Source organism: Cetorhinus maximus, chromosome 22 (genome assembly GCF_964194155.1).
Source record: "Cetorhinus maximus chromosome 22, sCetMax3.hap1.1, whole genome shotgun sequence".
Taxonomy (NCBI): domain Eukaryota; kingdom Metazoa; phylum Chordata; class Chondrichthyes; order Lamniformes; family Cetorhinidae; genus Cetorhinus; species Cetorhinus maximus.
This window is the reverse complement of record NC_135900.1, coordinates 17,358,672-17,383,120: the sequence shown is the minus strand read 5'-3', so window position 1 is coordinate 17,383,120 and position 24,449 is coordinate 17,358,672. Positions and strand designations below refer to the sequence as shown.

The following is a 24,449-nucleotide window of genomic DNA, read 5'->3' as shown; positions in this document are numbered from 1 at the left end:
GGCAAACGTCCTCCCTACCGAGGCTGGGCGCCGCCATTTTGTGTGCGAAGTCCGGGCCGGGTGGGGGGGGGGAGGGGAAGGAGGAGGAGTAGGAGAGATTGGGGGGGGGGGGGAGGGGTGTCGTGTAATGGTTGAATAGGGGCACCCCCTCCCGGGGCCCAGGCTGTGGTGGCCGGTTTGGTTGAGACGAGGCGCTATTGTTTCGCTTCTCCGAGGGAGGTTCGAGCCGCCGCCGCCGCTGCTGCTGTTTGGTGTCTCGGCCGCCGCCGCCAGCAGCACCAGCACCTCTGCTGTGTTTTTTTTTGTGTGTATGTCTCTCTCTCTCTTTCCTACATATATATGTGTGTGTGTGTGAGTTAATGATAAGCCGAGCGACTGCATGGAGCCGCTTACAACACTGCAGCCCGTCTAAAAAAAAATATTTACACCATAAATACACACACTTATATTTAAAACCACATTAACATACAATAGAGAACAAGATGTAAGTTTTTTTTGTTCTTTTTTTTGGTTGAAGGGGAGATCGAAAAGAGTGCAGTGAGTGAGTAAAAGCAAGTCGTTGCTCTTTTTTTTTTCTTTTTTTTTCTTCTCTCTTACCCCCTTCTTAAACTTTCGCACTCGCTTCATCAATGACTGAGCCGCGGCGGACCGGCTCTCCTCTCTTGTATTGAATAAGTTTCCAGAGGTTCTTATTTTTTAACACCCACACCATCCCCCCCCCGGACACTCTCTCTCTCTCTCTCTCTCTACCCACACACACACACACACCTACAACAATAACAACAATGAAAAAGATGGCAAATTCGACGGGGAAAATGCAGCCTTCAGACCCGAGGAGAAAGAGGCAGGCGTTCCTGGAGGAGCTGCGGCAGTTTCACCACAACAGAGGGTAAGGAATAGGGGTGGTTGGGGGGGGGGGAGTGTGGATTTTAAACCCGGGAGGGAGGGATAAAACTTTGGGCACTTTCCTGAAGAGGAGGAGGAGGAGGAGAAGGGGGTCTGATTTATTCTTCTTCTTCTTCTTCTTGTTCAGGACGCCTTTTAAAAAGATCCCAATAGTGGGTGGAAAGGAGCTGGATCTTCACGCTCTCTACACCAGAGTCACCAGCCTAGGAGGATTCGCCAAGGTGAATATCTCTCATGTTCTTTTCTCTCCCCCGCCCCCCTTTCTTAAAAATCTCTCCACACTTGGGGGAAAACTTTGGGAGGGCTGTTATTTCTGAAACATAATAGAGGGTTTTTGTGTGGTGTGTTTGTGTGTGTGTGTGGGGCCGGGAGCTGTAAATGGCAGTTGTTGGGTGTCTTGTGTCTGGCCTGGTGTTGTTGCTGCCGCTTCGCTGCGCGCACTTCAGCCAAGTCAAAATTAGCGGGCATGCTTAACATCGATAATCGTGAGTGTGCCTGGGGTAGGAAACGCTCTTCAGGGGACCGGCTCGCACCATTCGTTTGCCTTTTCACTCGTCGCCTCTCGGATGGGACGGACTTCTTCGCTGTGTCAGGCTTCGTGGTTCAGGGGGAAATCGTAGGCCTCGCATAGGCCCACAGGATGGGTAGGACGGTGAAAATTATTAACGTTTTCGACCTTTTTTCTTCTTCTTGGTAGCCGGATGAAACCAGGAAAGTACGAAAGTTTTTCTTTTTGTTGCGCTTTAGGTGCTGCTGACTTTTTTTTTTAAAAAAAAAACAAAAAATGCCGAGCAGGTCGTGTTTGTTAAAAGTGGGTGAAGGGACAGATGGTATATTCCTGGTATCTGATAATATGTCTGCATATTAATCAGGTTTATTGTTTTTTGCTGCAGGTAACTGACAAGAACAAATGGTCACACATAACGGAAGAGTTAAACTTTCCAAAAGGTTGTCCTAATGCAGCGTTTGCCTTAAAACAATACTACTTACGGTAAGATTTATCCTGTATATTAATTAAATGTAACACTCGCTGTATCTGTTAAGAGTTAAGGCAAGGGGTTTAAGCAGCAATTTCAAAAACTAAATGGCACTACATTTCGTTTTTAAAAATGTAACAATAAATCTCATTTTTAAAGAACAAAATAACAAGGAATGTTTGCAATTATTTTCAGACCTTGTTGCTTAAACTGTGGCTTCGTTTTTGGATTTTTTTCAAGTGTACTGGAGGGTTGATTTAAAAAATTTTGAACTTACAGTTCAAAATACTGTACAGGTGTGACCCACTTTTGTGGAATAGTTTACAGTTAAGGCGTTCTGCAGCACTTACAGCCATACAGAAGCTACCTGCAAGGAAGTAGCATAATTGTTTACATGAAAAATCGCAGGTGTTTTGTGTTGGTCAATTTTGTTGCCAAAACTGAACTTTTTAAATGTCCATGTGATATTATGGCACTGTACTTTAATTGTTTTCATTTTTTTCTTCAAAATAAACTTCTTCAGAGATATTTCCACAGTGATGCTTAACATAGTATGTGGCCTGTTAGTTTTTTTTAATTGAAAATTTTACCTTGTAACTCTTAATCAAAATAGTACAGCCAGTTTTGTTGTAAAGAGTTATATTTTGTAAAATGGATGAAAATGTACAGTGGTACAGTATGTTGGTCTTGCTTTGTCCCAATATTTTTACTTTCCTCTTGTATGATAAAGGATGTTGATTGTCCTGTATTTCAAAATTATGGAAGTGAAATAATTCAACAGTAGATTTGCTGATCAGTCACAATTTTATGTTGGGGAGATTTTTCTTGCACATTAGAATTGATGAGCAGTTTGTGGATAAGAATGGGGGTGAGGGTAGCAAGTTCTGTTTAAATGTGTAAGAGGTGTTGTACTTTGGAAGTACTCTGAAGTAGTGAGGTTTGTAGACTATTGGACAGCTGTTATTTAAATATTAATTCCAGTCAACAGTGCCATACACATTTACTGGTTCAAGGTAAAATTGCCATTAAGATGTTTTAGACAAGCTGTGCAAAGGATTTTGTGGTAACTGTAACTTGAGCAATATTCAAAATTACCAGGTCATGGTATAGTTACAATTGCTCTGTGCATTTATAAGCTATTGTATTAAAGCTCCAGCAAAGGCGCATCTGTTGAATTCAGGAAATTAAGCTTGTTTGATTTATTTGGCACCTTTTGGCTAACTTGGTATAATGATACTTGAGCCTAATTTAGCAATATTTAAGTAATACAGCAGGGATTATCACAAATGAATTTGAGAGCATTCTCATGCAGAAATAATCATTGGTAAAATTAAAGCTATGCTGATCACCAATTGGTGTGCCATTTTTTTTTTCAATTCACGTCCAATTGCATGTGCAGAACATCAGGACTATGGTATTCTTGTATACAAGATATGTTTTAAGATTAGACTTGTTCCCAGTTGTTTACCCATATTGTACTCTTTCTCCAGATGATTTATAAAGCAGCAATGCTTATTGCAATATTTTCCTCTATTTGAATTTTACTTTTTTGATATTCTACAGAGACATACATTTCCTTGCTGTTACGGAAACATAAGAAATAACAGTGCATGTGTTGTATACATTTTCACATAATTCATCAGATTTCATTTATAAATGTGGTTAATGTTGACGACAGCCACACACCCTCAGTACCTGAAAGATACTAAATACTTTATTGTAGATTGGTGAAAGGTAATTAATATATTTATAATGTTTAAACGAAACATCTTTGCTGGAAGGCCATATAAAATAAATACCGATTACATGTTCATGAGGCACAAATAGAAATCTTAATGTTTTTATTGCACTGCCAACCTTGAGTTTCCAGTTGGATGAGGGGCCTGCCTTAAAATTGATGGAAAAGGCCAATTAAAAATTAGAATGCAGTAGGCTTTCAGAGTGCAAGCAGTAGTGATTAACAATAACTATAATGTGTGCTTAAGACAATTAAAGATGACTGGAACACTGTGGTACAATATTAAATCATCCTATTTAATTAATTTTTCAGAAGACAACCCCATTTATAGTATTGAGAGATCTTAAAAACAATCTTTTGTTTGTGCTGTCGAAATTTCTTTTGGGAAGCATTGTCTTTGTTTTAAAATTGCAGGATGGCTTTTTGCCTGATATGAATTGTAATCAACAGACTCAAGAAAGTCTGAGCAATATACCATTTATTTTTGCTCCCAGGTTAAAATAAATGAATTTTACAAAGTTTTTTTTTCTTCTCTTTAAGTTCAAGATCATTGCCAAACATCCCACTTTTCAGAAAAATACTATAATTCAAGACTAACAATTATATTGAGTTTAGGATTTGAGAAAGTAAAGTGTACATTTAGTATGTTTTTCATCACTCTAAAAGCAGCATTATGTAAATCAGCATAAAAGGATGTTGAAGCTTTAAGCCAGTTTCTGACAACTACTTTTGATGGGAGAATATTAGTAGCTATAGTCTCCTTTGAATGTCGAATTTGCATAGCTCATGTTTGGTTTAAACTGTCTTAGCTTAGCAAGTATTTGTGTTTCTGACAAATGTGCTATCATCTCAACATGTTGATGGAACTGATAACATTTCTTATGCCAAATGTTACAAAAATATTTCAAATCCTGTCTATATCTTTTGTAAATACAGTACCTAGAAAATTGACAAACGGCATGGTACAGTTGTAGACTTTGTAGCTAATATTGTTGCACAGTTGATTTGCTGCATTAAAAGCAGCTTTTGTACATGAACAGCCCTTCATCCTGTCTCCAGGCCAGATGTGTGTGACAATTTATGGGTAAGGATATTCAAATAGATGTTGATCCTAATCTGGCACAATATGTCATGTATAACGAATTTTCAAATTGCTCATATACCATATGGATCAAATTTTAATAGTGGGTCCCTTACTATATTCAAGTTGTAAAGTTACATGGACACCATGAAATTAGCATTATTTCTTTTTGGGTATGTGCTGCAAATAAATAATGTTTTACGTTTCAGAACTAGAATTGAGCTTTGAAAAAAGTGTTCCAGGATGGGAAGTTTACAGTTCAAAGTAGTCAGTTGACCTACATCAATTATATAATTATCACCTAATATATAATTACCTAAATTTATCTGAAGAGAACTTGTCTATTTAAATTGATATATTCCTAATGCTGCGGCATAATGAAAGCTATTTTTAGCTAAAGAGAAAGTGCAGTTTTTTTTTCTTTACTGTAATTTATAGTAAACAACATATAATGTGAAGCATCATGTCTGATCTCTTTGCCCCCAAAGATCATCTTTCAATCTTTAGCTATGTGCAATAAGTTTTTTCAGGCTGTATGTATGTCAAATGGTCTTTCATGTTAAAATTATTTTAAAAATTATATCATCATTTAAAAAACTATTTACTCATGGTCCTCCCACTGAATTGGTCCTCCCACTGAATTGGTTAGAGTGTAAGTTGTTTAGATAATCAGTTAATTGAGTGAAGACAGTAGCCCAAAACTGATGCATGCTCATTGAAAAAGGGATGTTGCAAGTTACCTGCAACATTTCTGATGTTGAAAGATTTCTTGCAATGAATAAGTATCAGTCATAAAATACCACTTCATACAGCAAGTGCAGTCCTTATGAATTTGTAAAGAGGATCAAATTGTATTTGTGTTTTTGATATCTTGGATGAAAATGTGTAGAATAGTTGTTAACTGTATTGGATGGGTAATGAATGAAAACATACCATAAACCTTTAAAATTATATGCATGTTGAACCTTGTGTGGCATTTTAGGCAATCTTTCGATGTTAGTGTAACATACTACCGAATATCATAATTTAGATCATGGCTTCATTTTAGTAGGTTATGACTGTAATTAATGGCTGCAGTATACACAAATGTTATAGAATCATAGAATGGTTACAGCACTGAAGGAGGCCATAGGCCCTTCATGTCTGTACCGCTCTCTGAAAGAGCCACTCACCTAGTCTCATTCCCTGCCTTAGAGTCATAGAGGTCTACAACATAGAAAAAGGCCCTTCAGCCCATCGAGTCTGTGATGGTCAAACAAGTACCCAACTATTCTAATCCCATTTTCCAGCACTAGGCCCATAGCCTTGTATGCCATGGCATTGCAAGTGCACATCCAAAAACTTCTTAAATGTAATGAGGGTTTCTGCCTCTACCACCCTTTCAGGTAGTGAGTTCCAGATTCCCATCACCCTCTGGGTGGAAAAATTCTTCCTCACATCCCCTCTAAACCTCCTGCCCCTTATCTTAAATCTATGCCCCTTGGTTATTGATCCCTCCACCAAAGGGAAAAGTTCCTTCCTGCCTACCCTATCAATGTCCCTCATAATGTTATACATCTCAATCACGTCCCCCCTCAACCTCCTCTGCTCCAGGGAAAATAACCCCAGTCTATCCAATCTCTCTTCATAAGACTCTCCAGCCCAGGCAACATCCTGGTAAATCTCCTCTGCACTCTCTCTAGTACAATCACATCCTTCCTATAATGCGGATTCCAGAACTGCATGCAATACTCTAGATGTGGCCTAACCGGCGTTTTATACAGTTCCAGCATAACCTCCCTGCTCTTATATTCTAGGCCTCGGAGAATAAAGGCAAGTCTCCCATATGCCGTCTTAACCTCCTTATCTACCTGTCCTGCTACCTTAAGGGACTGGTACACATGCACACCAAGGTCCCTCTGATTCTCAATACTTCCCAGGGTCCTACCATTCATCGTGTATTCCCGTGCCTTGTTTGTCCTGCCCAAGTGCATCATCTCACACTTATCCGGATTAAATTCCATTTGCCCATCTGACCAGCCCATCTATACCCTCCTGTAATCTAAGGCTATCCTCTTCACTATTTACCACCCCACCAATTTTAGTGTCATCCGCGAACTTACTGATCAACCCTCCTACTTTCAAGTCTAAATCGTTTATATATACCACAAACAGCAAGGGATCCAACACCAATCCCTGTGGAACCCCACCGGATACAGGCATCCAGTCACAAAAACACCCCTCGATGATCATCCTCTGCTTCCTGCCACTCAGCCAATTCTGGATCCAATTTGCCAAATTGCCTTGGATCCCATGGGCTTTTACCTTCATTATCAGTCTCCCATTCAAGATCTTATCGGAAGCCTTGTTGAAGTCCAAGTAGACTACATCAAATGCATTGCCCTCATCTACACACCTGGTCACCTCTTCGAAAAATTCAAACAAATTGGTCAGACATGACCTCCCCTTAACAAAACCATGCTGACTGCCTCTGATTAATCCCTGCCTCTCCAAGTGCAGATTAATTCTGTCCTTCAGAATTGTTTCCAATAGTTTCCCCACCACTGAGGTTAGACTGACTGGCCTGTAATTCCCTGGTTTATCCCTTCCTTCCCTTCTTGAATAACGGTACCACATTGGCTGTCCTCCAGTCCTCTGGCACCTCTCCTGTGGCCAGAGAGGTATTGAAAATTATTGCCAGCGCCCCTGCTACCTCCTCCCTTGCCTCACTCAACAGCCTGGGTTACATTACATCCAGGCCTGGAGATTTATCTACTTTTAAGCCTGCCAGACCACTTAGAATCTCCTCCCTTTCTGTGCTAATTTCTTTAATTATATCACAGTCCTTCTGCCTGATTTCCATACCCACGTTGTCCTTGTGAACACCGACACAAAGTATTCATTTAGAACCCTACCTACGTCTTCCACTCCCCACACAAGTTACCACTATGGCCCTTAATGGGCCCTACTCTTTCCCTAGTTATCCTCTTACTCTTAATGTAGTTGTAAAATAACTTTGGATTTTCCTTTTTATTTTACCTGCCAATGTTTTTTCATGCCCCTTTTTTGCTCTCCTAATTTCCTTTTTAAGTTTCCCCCCCTACACATTCTATACTCCTCCAGGGCTTCTGCTGTTTTGAGCCCTCGGTATTTGCCTTAAGCCTCCCTTTTTCTCTTTATCCAATCCTGTATATCTGTCGACATCTAGGATTCCCTAGATTTGTTGGTCCCACTCTTTGTTTTAATTGGAATATGTTGGCCCTGTACTTTCCCTATTTCCTTCTTGAATGAGCCCACTGCTCTGACGCAGATTTACCTAAAAGTAGCTGCTCCCAGTCCACTCTGGCCAAATCATATCTGATCTTATTTAAAATCGGCCTTTCCCCAATTTAGAACTCTGATTTTTGGCCCATTCTTGCCCTTTTCCATAACAACCTTGAATGTGATGGGGTTATGATCACTTTCTGCAAAATGCTCCCCCATTGATAGCTCTACCACTTGCCTGGCTTCATTCCCTTCTCTCTTGTAGGGCCTTCTATATACTGGCTTAAAAAGCTCTCCTGGATGCAGTTTAAGAATTCTGCTCCCTCTAAACCTATCACACTATAACTGGGTTAGTCAATGTCGGGGAAGTTGAAACCCCCCACTATTACTACCCTATTATTTTTACACTTCTCTGAAATTTGCCTGCATATCTGCTCTTCTATTTCTCTCTGACTGTTTGGGGGCCTATAGTACACTCCCAGCAATGTGATTGCTCCTTTTTTTGTTTTTAAGTTCTACCCGTATGGCTTCATTTGAGGAGCCTTCTAAGATGTCATCCCTCCTTACTGCTGTAATTGATTCCTTGACCAATATTGCAATACCCCCTCTTTTACCTCCTTTCCTGTCTCGCCTGAAGACCCTACATCCTGGAATATTGAGCTGCCAATCCTGCCCTTCTCTCAACCATGTCTCTGTGACAGCAATGACATCATACTTCCATGTGTTAATTTGTGCCCTCAACTCATCTGCCTTATTCGTCAGACCCCTTGCATTAAAATAAATACTGTCCATCCTTGCCAAACTCCCTTGTGCCTTAACTGGCCTATAATTTCTATACCTTCCAGACTCGCTTGCTCTCTCTTCTAATTTTGGCTGTGCATCTCCCCCTGCTGAACCTCCTTTCAGGATCTCTGTAGCCCTGCAAATTTTTTCTTTTCAGATAATTATCCAATACCGTTTTGAAAGCTGCGATCGAATCTACCTCCACCAGGCTCTCGGGTTGTGCATTTATGATTTTATAATTTAAATTAATTAGTTCCATGCATTTTATTTTATGGTATTCAACTTCTCATTGCAATGGTTCAAGAAGGTGGCCCATCACACCTCATGGGCAAAGAATGCTGGCCTTGCCAGTGATGCTCACATCCCATAAAGATTTTTAAAAAAGAAATTGGAAAATATTACAAGAATGCACAGTTAATTGAAAATTAGTGGATAATGCTGTGTAACAGCAACTGTTTGACAACTCACATGCTTGACACATGTTAGATCATTTCAGGGAGCAATTGAATGAAAGGATTTAGCAAAGGAAACCTAACTTGTACCTTTGGTCATAGTCAGTCTTCAATGTTTGCAATGAGCAGTGAAGTGGAGTTATTTATATTCATAGAAACAGAGGAATATTCGAAAGGACATGCTTAGATAAAGATAGCCAACAGTGGCAAAGAGACATCTAATTAAATATACCTGTACATTTTAATGAGCCCTAAAGACTACAGTGTCCATGTCAATTTATAGTGAATACTGATTACATCCATAATATTTCACCTACATGCATGAAATGAAGAAGATTGTTATGTGAATACAAATAAGAACTTTGAACTTTAAAAAGCATGATTTATACATATATGCAAATAGCAGTTTTCAAATTTGTCATGACTTTTGTCCAAGGTAAATAGGTGAGATAACCAATATAATAGGATAACAAATCTAACTTGATATGATTTCCCTGTACAAAGTGGTTTATCTTTGCATTCATTTAGCAAGGTCCTTTACTGGTTGGGTGTTCAATTTGTTGTAGAATGATTTTGTTTGGGAAGGACTTCAAATTTTAAAATTCTGCGCCACTTCCTTCAAATTAATCTGTGTGGGATTTGATTCATTGATTTGGGCCAATGCTGCTTATACCCCTATATAAAATCAACTTGCGGACAGTCTTGTAGAATTGGATCCTCGCCGAAAGCAGTCTTTAATTATGACCTCCATGCTGGTGACCATTTCAGCTTGATGACATTCTTAACAATTTGTTTAAATGAAACAATTTTCATTAACGTTGGGGAAAAACTGATGGATGAGTCACTTGGAAGTTGTCCTCCAGTGGCTAATCATGAAGCCTTGTTGACAATTGGAGTTAATTTATTAGCTTTGTCCAACTGTTCCACTTGAAGGTGGGAACCAAATGGATAGAAACATAGTAAAATTATGGCATAGGAGGAGCCCGTTCAGCCTGTCATGTGTCTACTGGTTGAAAGAAGAGTTGCACAGCCTAATCCCACTTTCCAGCTCTTGGTCCGTAGCCCTGTAAGTTGCAGCATTTCAAGTGCAAAGCCCGGGAGTTTTAAATGTAACGAGGGTTTCTGTCTCTACCACCCTTTCAGACAGTGAATTCCAGATCCCCACATTTCTCTTCAACTCCCCACCAATCCCTTTGCCAATTAATTTCAATTTATATCCCTTGGTTATTACCCCTCTGCTAATAGAATGGATAGTAGGGATCTGTTTCCATCTAGGCACCACAATTAAATCTCCCTAGGATGAAGGGGAAAAGAAACCACTGTTCCAAAGAAGGGTCAGATTAGAATTGAAACGTTAACTCTGTTTCTCTCTACAGATGCTGCCATATCTGCTGAGTTTTTCCAGCACTTTGTTTTTATTTCAGATTTCCAGCGTCTGCAGTATTTTATTTTTATTTTCTTGATTAATCCATTCCTTTCTGAATGATGATTTATTCTTTGTCTCAGAATTTTTTTTTCCAATAACTTGCCTGCCACTGAGGCTACTGGTCTGTAATTACCCAGAGTATCCCTAAATAAAGGTACAACATTAGGCATCCTCTAGTTGTCCGACACCACGCTTGTAGCCATAGAGGATTGGAAAATGATGGTCAGAGTCTCCACTCATCTTCTTTTGCTTCTCTTAACAGCCTGGGGTACATTTCAGCAGTGCTAGTAATTTATCTAATTTTATGGATGCTACGCACCTTAATATTTCTTTTCGCACTATGCTTATCCCACACAATATTTCAGACTCCTCCTCTTCAACTACAATGTCTGCTTCATTCCCCTATTTTGTGAAAGCAGATGCAAAGTATTCATTAAGAATCATGTTCATGTCTTCCACCTCCACATACCAGCTACCTTTTTGGTTTATAATTGGCCCTACTATTTCCTTAGTAATCCTTCTCTTTTTGCATTGAAAATATCTTTTGTAGGTAAAATCAAGAAAAATCCAATATTATTTTTTCCATGGGCTCTCTCTACTTTCCTAATCTTTTTAATTCTACACCTTCAATTTCTATACTCTTTCCGTAATATTGAGCTGTGGCATCAGGCAAATGCTGTTTAACATCCAGGGGTCTAGATTTGGAGTCCCACCTGTTTTTCTTAGTGGGAGTGTATTTGTTCTGAACCCTTTCTATCTCCTTCTTGAATGTGTCCCACTGCTTTGATACTGATTTATTTTCAAGTAGCTGTTTCCAGTCCACTTTACCAAATCACTTCTCAGCTTAGTAAATTTGGCCTTTCCCCAATCAAGAACCTTTCCTTCATGTTTATCTTTATCTTTTTGCACAACTATGCTAAATCCAGCTGAATTATGATCACTACCACTAAAATACTTCCCCAGTGATACCCCTTCCACCTGCCCAGCTTCATTTCCTAACATTAAGTCCAGAATTGTCCCTTGTTGGGCTTACTACGTGCTGGCTAAAATAAGTTCTCGTGAATGCATTTTAAGAATTCTGTGCACTCTATACCTTTTATATTGACATTTACCTCAGTCAATATTAGGGTAGTTGAAATTCTTTGCTAATACGCCCTATTGTTTTTTCACTTCTCAGCAATTGTCCTACTCTTTTGTTATTCTGTCTGGCCCAACTCGGGGTATATCGTGTGCTATCAGCAATATGTGTGCTCCTTTTTGTTCCTCAGTTCAACCCATTTGGGCTCATTTGATCCTCCTTGGATATCATCCCTCCTTACACCTGCATTTCTTTTTAAATCAGTACTGTAACTCCCACTCTGTATTTATCCCTCTCTCTATCCTGTTTGAAAACTGCAACTAGAAATGTTGAGCTGCCATTCCTGCTCTTTAAACCCCATGTCATGAGAACAGTTATGGCTGGTTAGGAGACCCTGAGAGTGGTGTCCCTACCTCTGAGCCAGCAGCTCCAGGTTCAAGTCCCACTCTGGGACTTGATGGCCATGGTAGGTGTGTTCGTAATGTGGCCAAACAGGTTAATTATCAGCCTGTAAATCCCTCTAATATGCCTGATAGCAGGTGAGAGTGGGAGACTTTCCTGGTCAGCCATACTGTAGAAGGCAATGGCAAACCACTTTACCGAGCATAATTATGGACCAATCCAGGCATGCCATCTGAAGGAGAAGACGACTCTGAAGTAGTTCAGAATGTGTTGGATTTGGTGCAGTTTAAAAAAAAGAAGAAATTGCATTTAACAGGATGAAATTCTAGGGATTGGGTAGTATTTATAATGCTCTAAAAGAGACAAGAAATTAGATTCTGCTTGTGTGACAGTCATTATGAAAGAATGATGAAAATGAGGGATGTCCTCATCTTTGGCTGTTGCTGATGATTCACATTTACTGCTCATCTTCACTTACTGCATTTTGTCTATTGTGTATATCCAGATAGTGCTCTGTCCAATGGTCCATAATTCCTCGTTTGGAAGTAATGATTTCTCTCATAGTAGTGTGCAGTGGACCCAATCTGGTGACAATATGGCCCAATGCCTCTTTAAGTCTGGCAAACATTCCATGTGCATCATCATTTCCAGCACACGTTTGGTTACGTTGACAGAATTAGTATTCTCTCATTTGTCTAAGGTACCCTTGTTGGACATTTTGGGATTCTTTCCTCATTTGCTGTTTATTTACTCTGCTTGGGGTGTCCAAGTACTGTACGCTTGCTGCTGCCTTTGCCTCAATCATTGGAGCTAAGTCAGCTTTTGAGCATTGAAGCAGCAGAAATCATTTCTTTTCTTTACATCAAGAACGTCTTTTGCTGTTTCGTACATCGTATCCCTGCATGTCCATTGCTCTTTTGGAATCTTGAGGTTCACTTAGAATGGATTTTTCAGCAAAGACATCAGCTAATGCTTGCTGAAATCCTTTCTCTTCTGCCCGTCTTTGAGGAGTTGCACATTTATCTGTGGATTGGCTTGATGCTCTTTTTGAATAAAACTGGCCAAAGACGACTCGCAGTACATCCACTGCATCACGATGCTGGAGAAGATGACGTGTCTTTCGCACTGTATCTTGAGGCTCTGTATCTTGAGGCTCTGTGTCATATGAGGAGCAATAAAGATGTTGGGTGAACTCCTCTTGTGGTGCGTGATGGAGGGTGTGGCCACAAGGGCCAGTTCAAGATAATTTCTTGGGTCCCTTTTGTGAAAACCAGTGGCGCAAGAAGATCCAGGAAGGAGTAATTTGACAAGGAAGTACTCAATGAACGGCATGACACTAGGAAGTTCTGAGGAACAAATGGACCTTGGCGTGTGTGTCCATAGATCTCTGAAGGTGGAGGGGCATGTTAGTGGGGTGGTGAAAAAGGCATTCGGGACACTTGCCTTTATCAATCGAGGCATAAATTACAAAAGTAGGGAGGTCATATTGGAGTTGTATAAAACCTTGATGAGACCACAGCTGGAGTACTGTATGCAGTTCTAGCTGCCACATTATAGGAAGGATGTGATTGCACTGGAGGGGGTACAGATGAGATTCACCAAGATGTTGCCTGAGATGAAACATTTAAGTTATGAAGAGAGGTTGGATAGTCTTGGGTTGTTTTCGTTGGAGCAGAGAAGCCTGAGGGGTGACCTGATCGAGGTGTACAAGATTATGAGGGGCATGGATAGGGAGTACCCCTTAGTTGAAGGGTCAGTCACAAGGGGACACAAGTTCAAGGTGAGGGGCAGGAGGTTTAGGGGGGATGTGAGGAAAAACACTTTTACCCAGAGGGTGGTGACGGTCTGGAATGCACCGCCTGGGAGGGCGGTGGAGGTGGGTTGCCTCACATCCTTTAAAAAGTACCTGGATGAACACTTGACACATCATAACATTCAAGGCTATGGGCCAAGTGCTGGTAAATGGGATTAGGTAGGTAGGTCGGGTGTTTCTCACGTGTTGGTGCAGACTTGATGGGCCGAAGGGCCTCTTCTGCACTATGTGATTCTGTGATTTGGCTTGCAGAGGAGAAGCTATTTGAGTTGTGGTAATGGATGCTAGTTCACTTTTCAGTGAAATCCAGGGATGTTTCTCAAATTCAGGATGAAAATGAGACCCGACTCAGCACTAAACCCCAACCTCAATATTTCAATAAAAACCAACCTCAACATTCAGCCCCACACCTCAGCCCTAACCTAAATTACCTGTATTCAAACACTCTTTACATTGTAACAATTTGTCCCTCTTTCCTCAGAGATGTCTTACTAGGTTATCATGAGACAAGATTTTAGTTCCTGGGTTCTGACCCTTCCATTGAAATAAAATACAGATCAAGCACACACGTTTGAGAGTGGCGGGACCAGAGGAAGATTTTCGCCAATAAAGTGAACAATTAAGTGGTCCATTTAAGGACTGAGGGTGAGTTCCCAAGATTTGGGGCCCAATAGTAGGCTGTCTAAAACTGGAAGATCAGCAGTCCCATGGCCAGAGGTGGATGCTGCTGAAGTCAATGGGCAGCGGCGAGGACATCTCAAGGTGAAGGCCCTCTTTCAATATTTAAAAATAAAAAATGGCCACAGCTGCTAGGCTGTCATTGTGGAAAGGAATCCCTGCACAAGGTTGCCCGCGGCCACAGCTGTGGCCCTCTCGCAATTGCAGCTGTGGGTGGGGGTTTGGGAAAGGAAACTAAATGAGGCATTGCTGGCCTTCTGACCTGCCAAGAGGCTGATTCCATCTATTGGCTAGGCTTCGGCCACAGCAGGAGGGCTGCTTGGAGTGCCCTCAATAGGCACTTTAATTGACCTAATTGGCTACCCCACCTTGCCAATAAACTGAAGGGTGGGTAGCAGTTTGGTGAATAATGAAATGGGGGAATGCAGAATGAGTGTTGCAATTTTTGATCTTGGGCTCATGCTATTTCTAATTTTATACTAATAACCTGGTTCAAAAGCTCTATACAAATCTGACATACAACCGCTAGCATTGGACTTGGGAACATTAGGAACGGGAGGCCATTCAGTCCCTCGAGCCTTCTCTGCCAACTAATTGTGGCAGATTTGTACCTCAATTCCATATGTCCATCCAAAACTGAATACAGTACTCCAGATGGGGCCTGACCAAAGTTCTTGCTAATATCTTTCCAAATGTTTGAGAAAATTAAATAAATTGAAGATTGATTATAAATGTTGTTTTGTTTTATGTGAAGATTTACTTTAAATGGATGCCCTCACTATTACAGTGAATTTTCACAATGCAAGTTGTTGAGTATCTTCATTGGCATGACGGTTGCAATAACTTAGACCATCCAAAAGCGGTTATGCCAGGGATTAAATATGTGTTGCATATCTGTCCATGACACTTATCTTGAAACTAGTCATTTGGTAGTGCAGAGCTTGAGTATTGCTGAAAAAGTGAGACTTTTTTTTTGGTTAAAGCTTTCATCTTGCACTCATCAGGTCAATTCGCAAAAATACCAAATGTAAAGGGAAGAACAATTTATATGAGAAGAGAGCGCTGATTCGTTGGCAAATGGACTCTGGTAGAGACGTTGTCATGGAGAATGCAGTTGACAGTGACTGATGGTTAACTGCTAAGCATTGATTGAAATTTAAACCAGGCAACTTAACTCTGGTCAAGGCATTGCCCTGAGGAATGAACCAGCGAATGGCTGCCACTTATTTTGTTTAGTTGAAACAGGTGCAGAGTGTCTACAAGTTCTTTCTGTCTACAAAGAAGAGGGTCCTGTGTATTAATATTATGTAGCTTCCAGTATATGCGAATGTGCCACATTGCAAGCCCGAATGACGATGTTAAATTGGTTGTCAGCGTGATTCTTAGCACACTGAGTATTTTTTAGCAAATTTAGTCTGTACCTTGCCCATTGCGAACAGTGGAAGGGGCATGCTGTTTGATACGACCCGCCAGACTTTGGGGCATATGGCCTAGATACCTTGCATCACACAGGCACTGAAATTCATACACCACATTACTCATTTGTATGATAGGCAGAACACCTTTTTTGGCTTGACGGCAGCATCCGGTTAGTGGCAAATATACTCGTGTTGCTACTGCATAGTAGCAGTGTGAAACAGCTAGCTTCACCTGTTGCTCAATTTGGGCTGTAGCTTGCAAAAATCAAAACTCCGTGTCCGACATTGGATATGATTGTGCAATTGGACAATTTCTAAATAATCCTCAGTGTGCTAAGAATTACGCTGACAACCAATTTAAGATTGTATGTTGGGGTCGCATTTACATGTCCTGGGAACCGCATATACTAATATGCAGGCCCCTTTTCTTTGCACACTGAAAGAACATGTACACACTTTGCACCTGTTTCAACTAAACAAAATAAGTGATGGCCATTCGCTGGTTCATTGGTCAAGGCATTGTACTGAGGAATCAGAGTTGAGCTGCCTGGTTTAAATTTCAAACAATGCTTGACAGTTAGCTGCCAGTCACCAACAACTGGTGCATTCTCCACGGCAACGCCCCTACCAATCAGAGTCCACTTGCCAATCAATCAACACTTCTCTCATATAGTATAAGTGGTTGTTCCCTTTATATTTGGTATTCTTGCGAATTGTCCTGATGAGTGCAGATGAAAAGCTTCAATGAATGGTGCTGAATATTGTGCAATCATCAGCAAACATCCCCGCTTCTGACCTTATCATGGATGGAAGGTCATTGATGAAGCAGCTGAAGATGGTTGGGCCTAGGACACTACCCTGAGGAACTCCTGCAGTGATGTCCTGGAGCTGAGATGACTGACCTCCAACAATCACAACCATCTTCCTTTGTGCTAGGTATGACTCCAACCAGCGGAGAGTTTTCCCCCTGATTCCCATTGACTCCAGTTTTGCTAGGACTCCTTGATACCACACTCTGTCAAGGGCAGTCACTCTCACCTCACCTGGGGAGTTCAGCTCTTTTGTCCATGTTTGAACCAAGGCTGTAACGAGGTCAGAAGCTGAGTGGCCTTGACGGAACATAAACTGGGCATCAGTGAGCAAGTTAATCTAATCAGTTGCCACTTGATAGCACTGTTGATGATCCCTTTCATTACTTTACTGATGATCGAGAGTAGACTAATGGGGCGGTAATTGGCTGGGTTGGATTTGTCCTGCTTTTTGTGTACAGGACATACCTGGGCAATTTTCCACATATCCGGATTGATGCCAGTGTTGTAGCTTTACTGGAACAGCTTGGCTAAGGGCGTGGCAAATTCTGGAGCACAAGTCTTCACTATTATTGCTGTAATATTGTCAGGGACCATAGCTTTTGCAGTATCCAGTGCTTTCATAGCACCCTCGCCTTTGAATCAGAGGGTTGTGGGTTCATGTCACACTCCTGGAAACCAAGAACTGTGATTGTACTCGAAAAAAAGAGTTGCAATCTGTGACTGTTGATAACTCGAAAGAGTATCCAGTGCTTTCAGTCGTTTCTTGATATCACGCAGAGTGAATCAAATTGGCTGAAGACTGGCATGTGTGACGCTGGGGACCTCCGGAGGAGGCCGAGATAGATCATCCACTTGGCACTTCTGGCTGAAGATTGGTGTGAATGCTTCAGCCTTATCTTTTGCTCTACTGTGCTGGGCTCCTCCATTGTTGAGGATGGGATATTTGTGGAGCCGCCATCTCCAGTGAGTTGTTTAATTGTCCACCACCATTCACAACTGGATGTGACAGGACTGAAGAGCTTAGATTTGATCCGTTGGTTGTGGGATCACTTAGCTCTGACTATCACTCGCTGCTTATGCTGTTTGGCATGCAAGTAGTCGTGTTTTATAGCTTCGCCATTTTTAGGCATGCCTGGTGCTGCTCCTGGCATGCCCTCCTGCACTCTTCATTGAACCAGGTTTGATCCCCTGGCTTGATGGTAATGGTAGAGTGGGGGATATGCCGGGCCATGAGGTTACAGATTGTGTTCGAGGTACAATTCTGCTGCTGCTGATGACCCACAGTGCCTCATGGATGCCCAGTCTTGAGTTGCTAGATCTGTTCAAAATCTAACCCTTTTCGCATGGCGGTAGTGCCATACAACACAATGGGGGATATCCTCAATGTGAAGGCGAGACTTTGTCTCCACAGCGACTGTGTGCAATGGCCACTCCTACCGATAATATGTCTTTCCCTCTTGGTTCCCTCACCACTTGCTGTAGACCCAGTCTAGTAGCTATGTCCTTTAAATTGGGCCAACTCAGTCAGTAGTGGTGCTCCTGAGTTACCCTTGGTGATAGACATGGAAGTCTCCCACCCAGAGTACATTCTGCGTCCTTGCCACACTCAGTGCTTCCTCCAAGTTGGAGTAGCACTGATTCATCAGCTGAGGGAGGGCGTTATGTGGTAATCAGGAGGTTTCCTTGCCATTGTTTGATCTGATGCTATGAGACTTCATGGGGCCTGGAGTCAATGTTGATGACTCCCAGGGCAACTCCCTCCTGACTGTATACCACTGTGCTGCTACCTCTGCTGGGTCTGTCCTGCCGATGGGATGTTCCAGAGATGGTGATGGTCTAGATCATTATCTGTAAGATATGATTCTGTGAGGATGACTGTGTCAGGCTGTTGCTTGACTAGCTTGTAAGACAGCTCTCCCAATTTTGGCACTAGCCCCCAGATGTTAGTAAGGAGGACTTTGCAGGGTCGACAGGGCTGAGTTTGCTGTTCTTGTTTCTGGTGCCCAGGTTGAAGCCGGGTGGTCCGTCCAGTTTCATTGCTTTTTTGAGACTTTGTAGTGGTTTGATACAACTAACTGGCTTGCTAGGCCATTTCAGAGGGCAGCTAAGAGTCAACCACATTGCTGTGGGTCTAGAGTCACTTGTAGGCCAGACCAGGTAAGAATAGCAGATTTCCTCCCCTAAAAGATATTAGTGAACCAGATGGGTTTTTACAACAATCAGCATGGTCATCATTAGACATTTTAATTCCAGATTTTTATTTAATTCAAATTCCACCAACTAGTCCCCAGAGCATCATCCTGGGTCTCTGGATTACTAGTCCAGCGACAATACCACTACGCCATCGCCCCTGCCCCCTCCCCCCGATTACCAGTTCACTTTCACTAGCTCTGTTTTCACACCCTGGTTTAAGTTTAAAATACTAGTCTTAGACCCACTCTTCTCTCCCTCAAACTGAATGTAAAATTCAATGATACTGTGATCACTGCTACCTAAGGGTGCCTTCATTATAAGGTCATTAATTAATCCTATCCCGTTGCACAACACCAGGTCTAGATATCCTGCTCCCTCGTTGGCTCCAGAACGTGCTGACCTAAGAAATGATCCTGAAAATGTTCTATGAATTTGTCATCTATATTACCTTTCCCCATCTGATTGTTCCAGTATATATATCGATTAAAACCCCCCATGATAATCACCATGCCTTTCTGACAAGCTCCCACTATTTCTTCTTTGATACCCTGTTCTACCATATGATTACTGTTAGGGAGCCTGTACACCACTCCCACAAGCGACTTCTTGCCTTTATCATTCCTCATCTCTATCTAAACTGCTTCTGTGTCCTGGCTTCCTGAGCTTAGATCATCCTTCTCAATTGTGATGTCATTATTAATTAACAGAGCCACCCTTCAACCTTTTCCTAACTTCCTATCCTTCCTAAAGGTCACATACCCTTCAATATTCAGTTCCCAATCTATGCCATCCTGCAGCCATGTCTTTGTAATGGCTATTAGATCGTACTTATTTTTCTCTGTTTGCAATATTAGTTCATCTGCCTTGTTTTGAATCTCCATGCATTCAGGCAGAGAGCCTTAAGTTTTGTCCTGTTATTGTTTTTGAAACTACTTGCCTTACCTGTTGGTTTACTCTTAGACTTGTACTCTGTCTCTTCTTGTCATTGTCTGTTTATCATTTTCCATATTAATACCTTCCCCTCTTATCTGTTTGATACATCACATTTCCCCACATTTGATCCCTTGCCCCCACTATTTAGTTTAAAACCCTTTCTACTTGCTGTTTATGCGGTTTCCCAGAACACTCGTTTCAGCGCGGTTCAGGCGTAGACTGCCCTAACGGTACAGCCCCCACTTTCCCCAGTACTCAAGCCAGTGCCCCAAGAACCGGAACCCACTCCTCCCACACCAGATTTTGAGCCACGCATTCATCTCTCTAATCTTTCTTCCCTCTGGCAATTCGCGCATGGCTCACTTTTGAGGTTCTGCTTAATTTGGTATCTAGCTCGTCATACTGACTATGCAGAACCTCTTTCCTTGTCCTGCCTATGTCATTAGGACCTACGTGGACCACGAGCCTCTGAATCTCTAAATCCCTTTTACAATGTGGAGACCAGAATTGTTTAACTTGACTCCCCTGCCTTTCAACTCTATTGCTCTAGAAACAAATCCCAGTGCTTGGTAAGGTATTTTAATGACCTTTTCAACCTGCAGTGCTACTTTTTGTAATTTGTACGTCTGCAACACAGATTCCTTTGCTTCTCTTGCCCTATTTAGACTTGCATTATCCAAGCCGTATGTGGCCTCCTATTCTTAGCAAATGCTTCACCTCACACATAACTGTATTCAAATTAATTTGTCAATTATACACCCATTGTGCTAGTTTATTAAAGTATTCTTGAATTTTGTCACATTTTTCCTTTTATATTAACTACATCCTCCCTCCTAATCTGGTGTTTTCTTCAAATTTATAAATTATACTTCTGATGCTTGAGAGAAGTGTGGACAACTGTGTCCCAGCACTGATCCCTGTGGAACACTTCCTACCTTGTGCCAGCTTGAATAGAAAGTAAACATTAACTGATGAGTTCACTTTCAACAGGAGCTCCGCTCACTTGCCACTTCAAATGTGCTTTTATTTAAAATTGCAGCTGTAAATGTTTAAATTACTCCAAATTAAAGTCCTGCTGGAAACAAAGAAGTTTAAACTTTTAAAATGCATTTGTATTTCAAGTGCCAGTGAGTGGCATGTATTTTGTTGATTGTGTAATATCCAGCTGGTATTGTGCTCTGCCCACTGTCACTTAAATTAGCCATTCAGAACTCGAGTGTTAAAGGAGTCTGTTGTTGCTAACTGACATACAATTCAACAATATATTCTGTTCACTTGTACTTTTAAAATCAAAATCAGTTTAAAAATCTGAAAAGCCCTTTGTTTCCAGCAGCAATATAGTTGAGCTCCATTTACATTATGGTGTAGGTTTTGGGGCAAGCAGTGCTATACTGGCTTCATGGCTATCATACAAGCCGATGAATTAGGAGCAGGATTGGGCTAAATTTCCTGCTTTCTGTCTTCCTAATTTCTTGAAGAAAGGAATTACATTTGTGATTTTCTGATCTGATGGGACCTTTCCAGAATCTAGGATATTTTGGAAAATTAAAACAAATGCATCTACTATCTCAGCAATCACTTCTTTTAAGGCTCCAGGATGAAGTCCATCAGGACCTGGGGATTGCCAGCCTGCAGTTCTAATTTTCTCAGTACCCTTTCCCTGGTGGTTGTAATTATCCTAAGTTTCCCTCCTCCCTTTCACCTCTTAATTTACAATTATTACAATTAGTTGCCAGAAAGAAGTTAAGCCCGCTGGGTCGCTGGACTAGTAATCCAGAGGCCCAGGCTAATGCTCTGGGGACTCGGGTTTGAATCCCACTACAGTAGAGGGTGGAATTTTAATTCCAGATTTTTATTGAATTCATAGTCTAATGATGACCATGAAACCATTGTTGATTGTTGTAAAAACACATCTGGTTCACAGATTTCCTTCCCTAAAGTACATTAGCCGTCCTTACCTTGTCTGGCCTACATGTGACTCCAGACACATAGCAATGTGGTTGACTCTTAGCTGCCCTCTAAAATGGCCTAGCAAGCCACTCACTCGGTTGTATCAAACCACTACAAAACCTCAAAAGAGGAATGAAACTGGACGGACCACCCGGTTTCGACCTAGGCACCAGAAACGACAATGGCAAACTCAGTCCTGTCGACCCTGCAAAGTCCTCCTTACTAACATCTGGGGGCTAGTGCCAAAATTGGGAGAGCTGTTCCCCCAGACTAGTCAAGCAACAGCCTGACATAGTCATTGTCACAGAATCATATCTTACAGATAATGTCCCAGACACCACATCACCGCCCCTGGGTATGTCCTGTCCCACCGACAGGGCAGACCCAGCAGAGGTGGCGGCATAGTGGTATACAGTCGGGAGGGAATTGCCCAACATCGACTCCGGACCCCATGAAGGTGGTGAGGGAACCAAGAGGGAAAAGCATCCTTGACCTCATCCTCACCAACCTGCCAGCCATAGATGCATCTGTCAATGACCGTATTGGTAGGAGTGACTGCCGCACAGTTGCTGTGGAGACAAAGTCCTGTCTTCACAAAGAGGATACCCTTCCATCATGTTGTGTGGCACTGCCACCCTGTAAATAGGATAGATTTCAAACAGATCTAGCAACTCAAGACTGAGTATCTATGAGCTGCTGTGGGTCATCAGCAGTAGCATAATCGTACTCAAAACACAATCTGTAACCACATGGCCTGGCATATCCCCCACTCTACCATTACCAGCAAGCCAGGGGATCAGCCCTGGTTCAATGAAGAGTGCAGGAGGGCATGCCAGGTGCAGTACCAGGCATACCTTAAAAAAAAGAGGTGTCAACCTGGTGAAGCTATAACTTGGACTACTTGCGTGCCAAACGGTATAAGCAGCAAGTGATAGACGGAGCTAAGCAGTCCCACGACCAATGGATCAGATCTAAGTGCTACACCCCTGCCACATCCAGTCGTGAATGGTGGTGGACAATTAAACAACTCACTGGAGGAGGAGAATCCACAAATATCCCCATCCTCAATGAAGGGGGAGCCCAGCATATCAGTGCAAAAGATAAGGCAGAAGCATTTGCCACAATCTTCAGCCAGAAATGCCGAGTGAGTGATCCATCTTGGCCGCCTCCGGAGGTCCCCCGCGTCGCAGATGCCAGTCTTCAGCCAATTCGATTCACTCCTCATGATATCAAGAAATGGCTGAAGACGCTGGATAGTGCGAAGGCTATGGGCCCTGACAATATTCTGGCAATAGTACAGAAGACTTGTGCTCCGGAACTTGCCGTGTCCCTAGCCAAGCTGTTCCAGTACAGCTACAACACTGGCATCTACCCAGCTATGTGGCAAGTTGCCTTGGTATTTCCTGTACACAAAAAGCAGGACAAATCAAATCCGGCCAATTACTGGTCCTTCAGTCTACCCTTGTTCATTGGTAAAGTAACGGAAGGAGTCATCAACAGTGCTATCCAGTGGCACTTGCTTAGCAATAACCTGCTCACTGATGCTCAGTTTGGGTCCCGCCAGGACCACTCAGCTCCTGACCTCATTACAGTCTTGGTTCAAAGATGGACAAAAGAGCTGAATTCCCCAAGGTGAGGTGAGTGTGACTGCCCTTGACATCAAGGCTGCATTTGACCGAGTGTGGCATCAAAAGGAGCCTTAGCAAAACTGGAGTCAGTGGGAATCAGGGAGAAAACTCTCCGCTGGTTGGAGTCATACCTAACACAAAGGGAAATGGTTGGTGGTTGTTGGATGTCAGTCAGCTCTTCTCCAGGACATCACCACTACAGGAGTTCCTCAGGGTCGTATCCTAGGCCCAACCATCTTCAGCTGCTTTATCAATGACCTTCCATCCATCATAAGGTCAGAAGTGGGGATGTTCAGCACCATTCGCGACTTCTCAGATACTGAAGCAGTCCATGTCCAAATGCAGCAAGACCTGGACAATATCAGGGTTGAGCTGACAAATGGCAAGTAACATTCGTGCCACACAAGTGACACGCAGTGACATCTCCAACAGGAAAGAAACTAACCATTGCTCCTTGACGTTCAATTGCATTACCATCACTGAATCCCCCACTTATCAACATCTTGGAGGTTACCATTGACCAGAAGCTGAACTGGACTAGCCATATAAATACTGTGGCTACAAGAGCAGGTCAGAGGCTAGGAATGGTGCAACTAGTAACTCACCTCCTGACTCCCCAAAGCCTGTCCACCATCTACAAGGCACAAGTTGGGAGTGTGATGGAATACTTAGCACTTGCCTGGATGAGTGCAGCTCCCAAAATGCTCAAGAAGCTTGACACCATTCTGGACAAAGCAGCCCGCTTAATTGGCATCACATCCACAAACATTTACTCGCTTCACCACTGATGCACAGTAGCAGCAGTGTGTACCGTCTACGAGCTGCACTGCAGGAATTCACCAAGGCTTCTTAGACAGTACCTGCCAAATCCACAACTGCCACCGATCTAGAAGGACAAGGGCAGCAGATAGATGGGAACACCACCACCTGGAAGTTCC

At 42.2% G+C, this 24,449-nt stretch overlaps 1 protein-coding gene across 3 annotated transcripts in view; it reads left to right on the top strand.

Moving 5' to 3' along the window:
* The first annotated feature begins 387 nt into the window (after positions 1-387).
* arid2 (AT-rich interactive domain 2) overlaps positions 388-24,449 on the top strand; it is a 110,963-nt gene continuing 86,901 nt past the window's right edge. For 2 of the 3 annotated variants that reach the window (XM_078567854.1, XM_078567851.1), the window contains exons 1-3: positions 388-889; positions 1,034-1,127; positions 1,800-1,897. In XM_078567854.1, coding sequence (XP_078423980.1) covers positions 786-889; positions 1,034-1,127; positions 1,800-1,897 — 296 coding nt within the window. In that variant the 5' untranslated portion in view covers positions 388-785. The remainder of the gene's footprint in view (positions 890-1,033; positions 1,128-1,799; positions 1,898-24,449) is intronic. The other variant, XM_078567853.1, reaches the window with a different exon arrangement.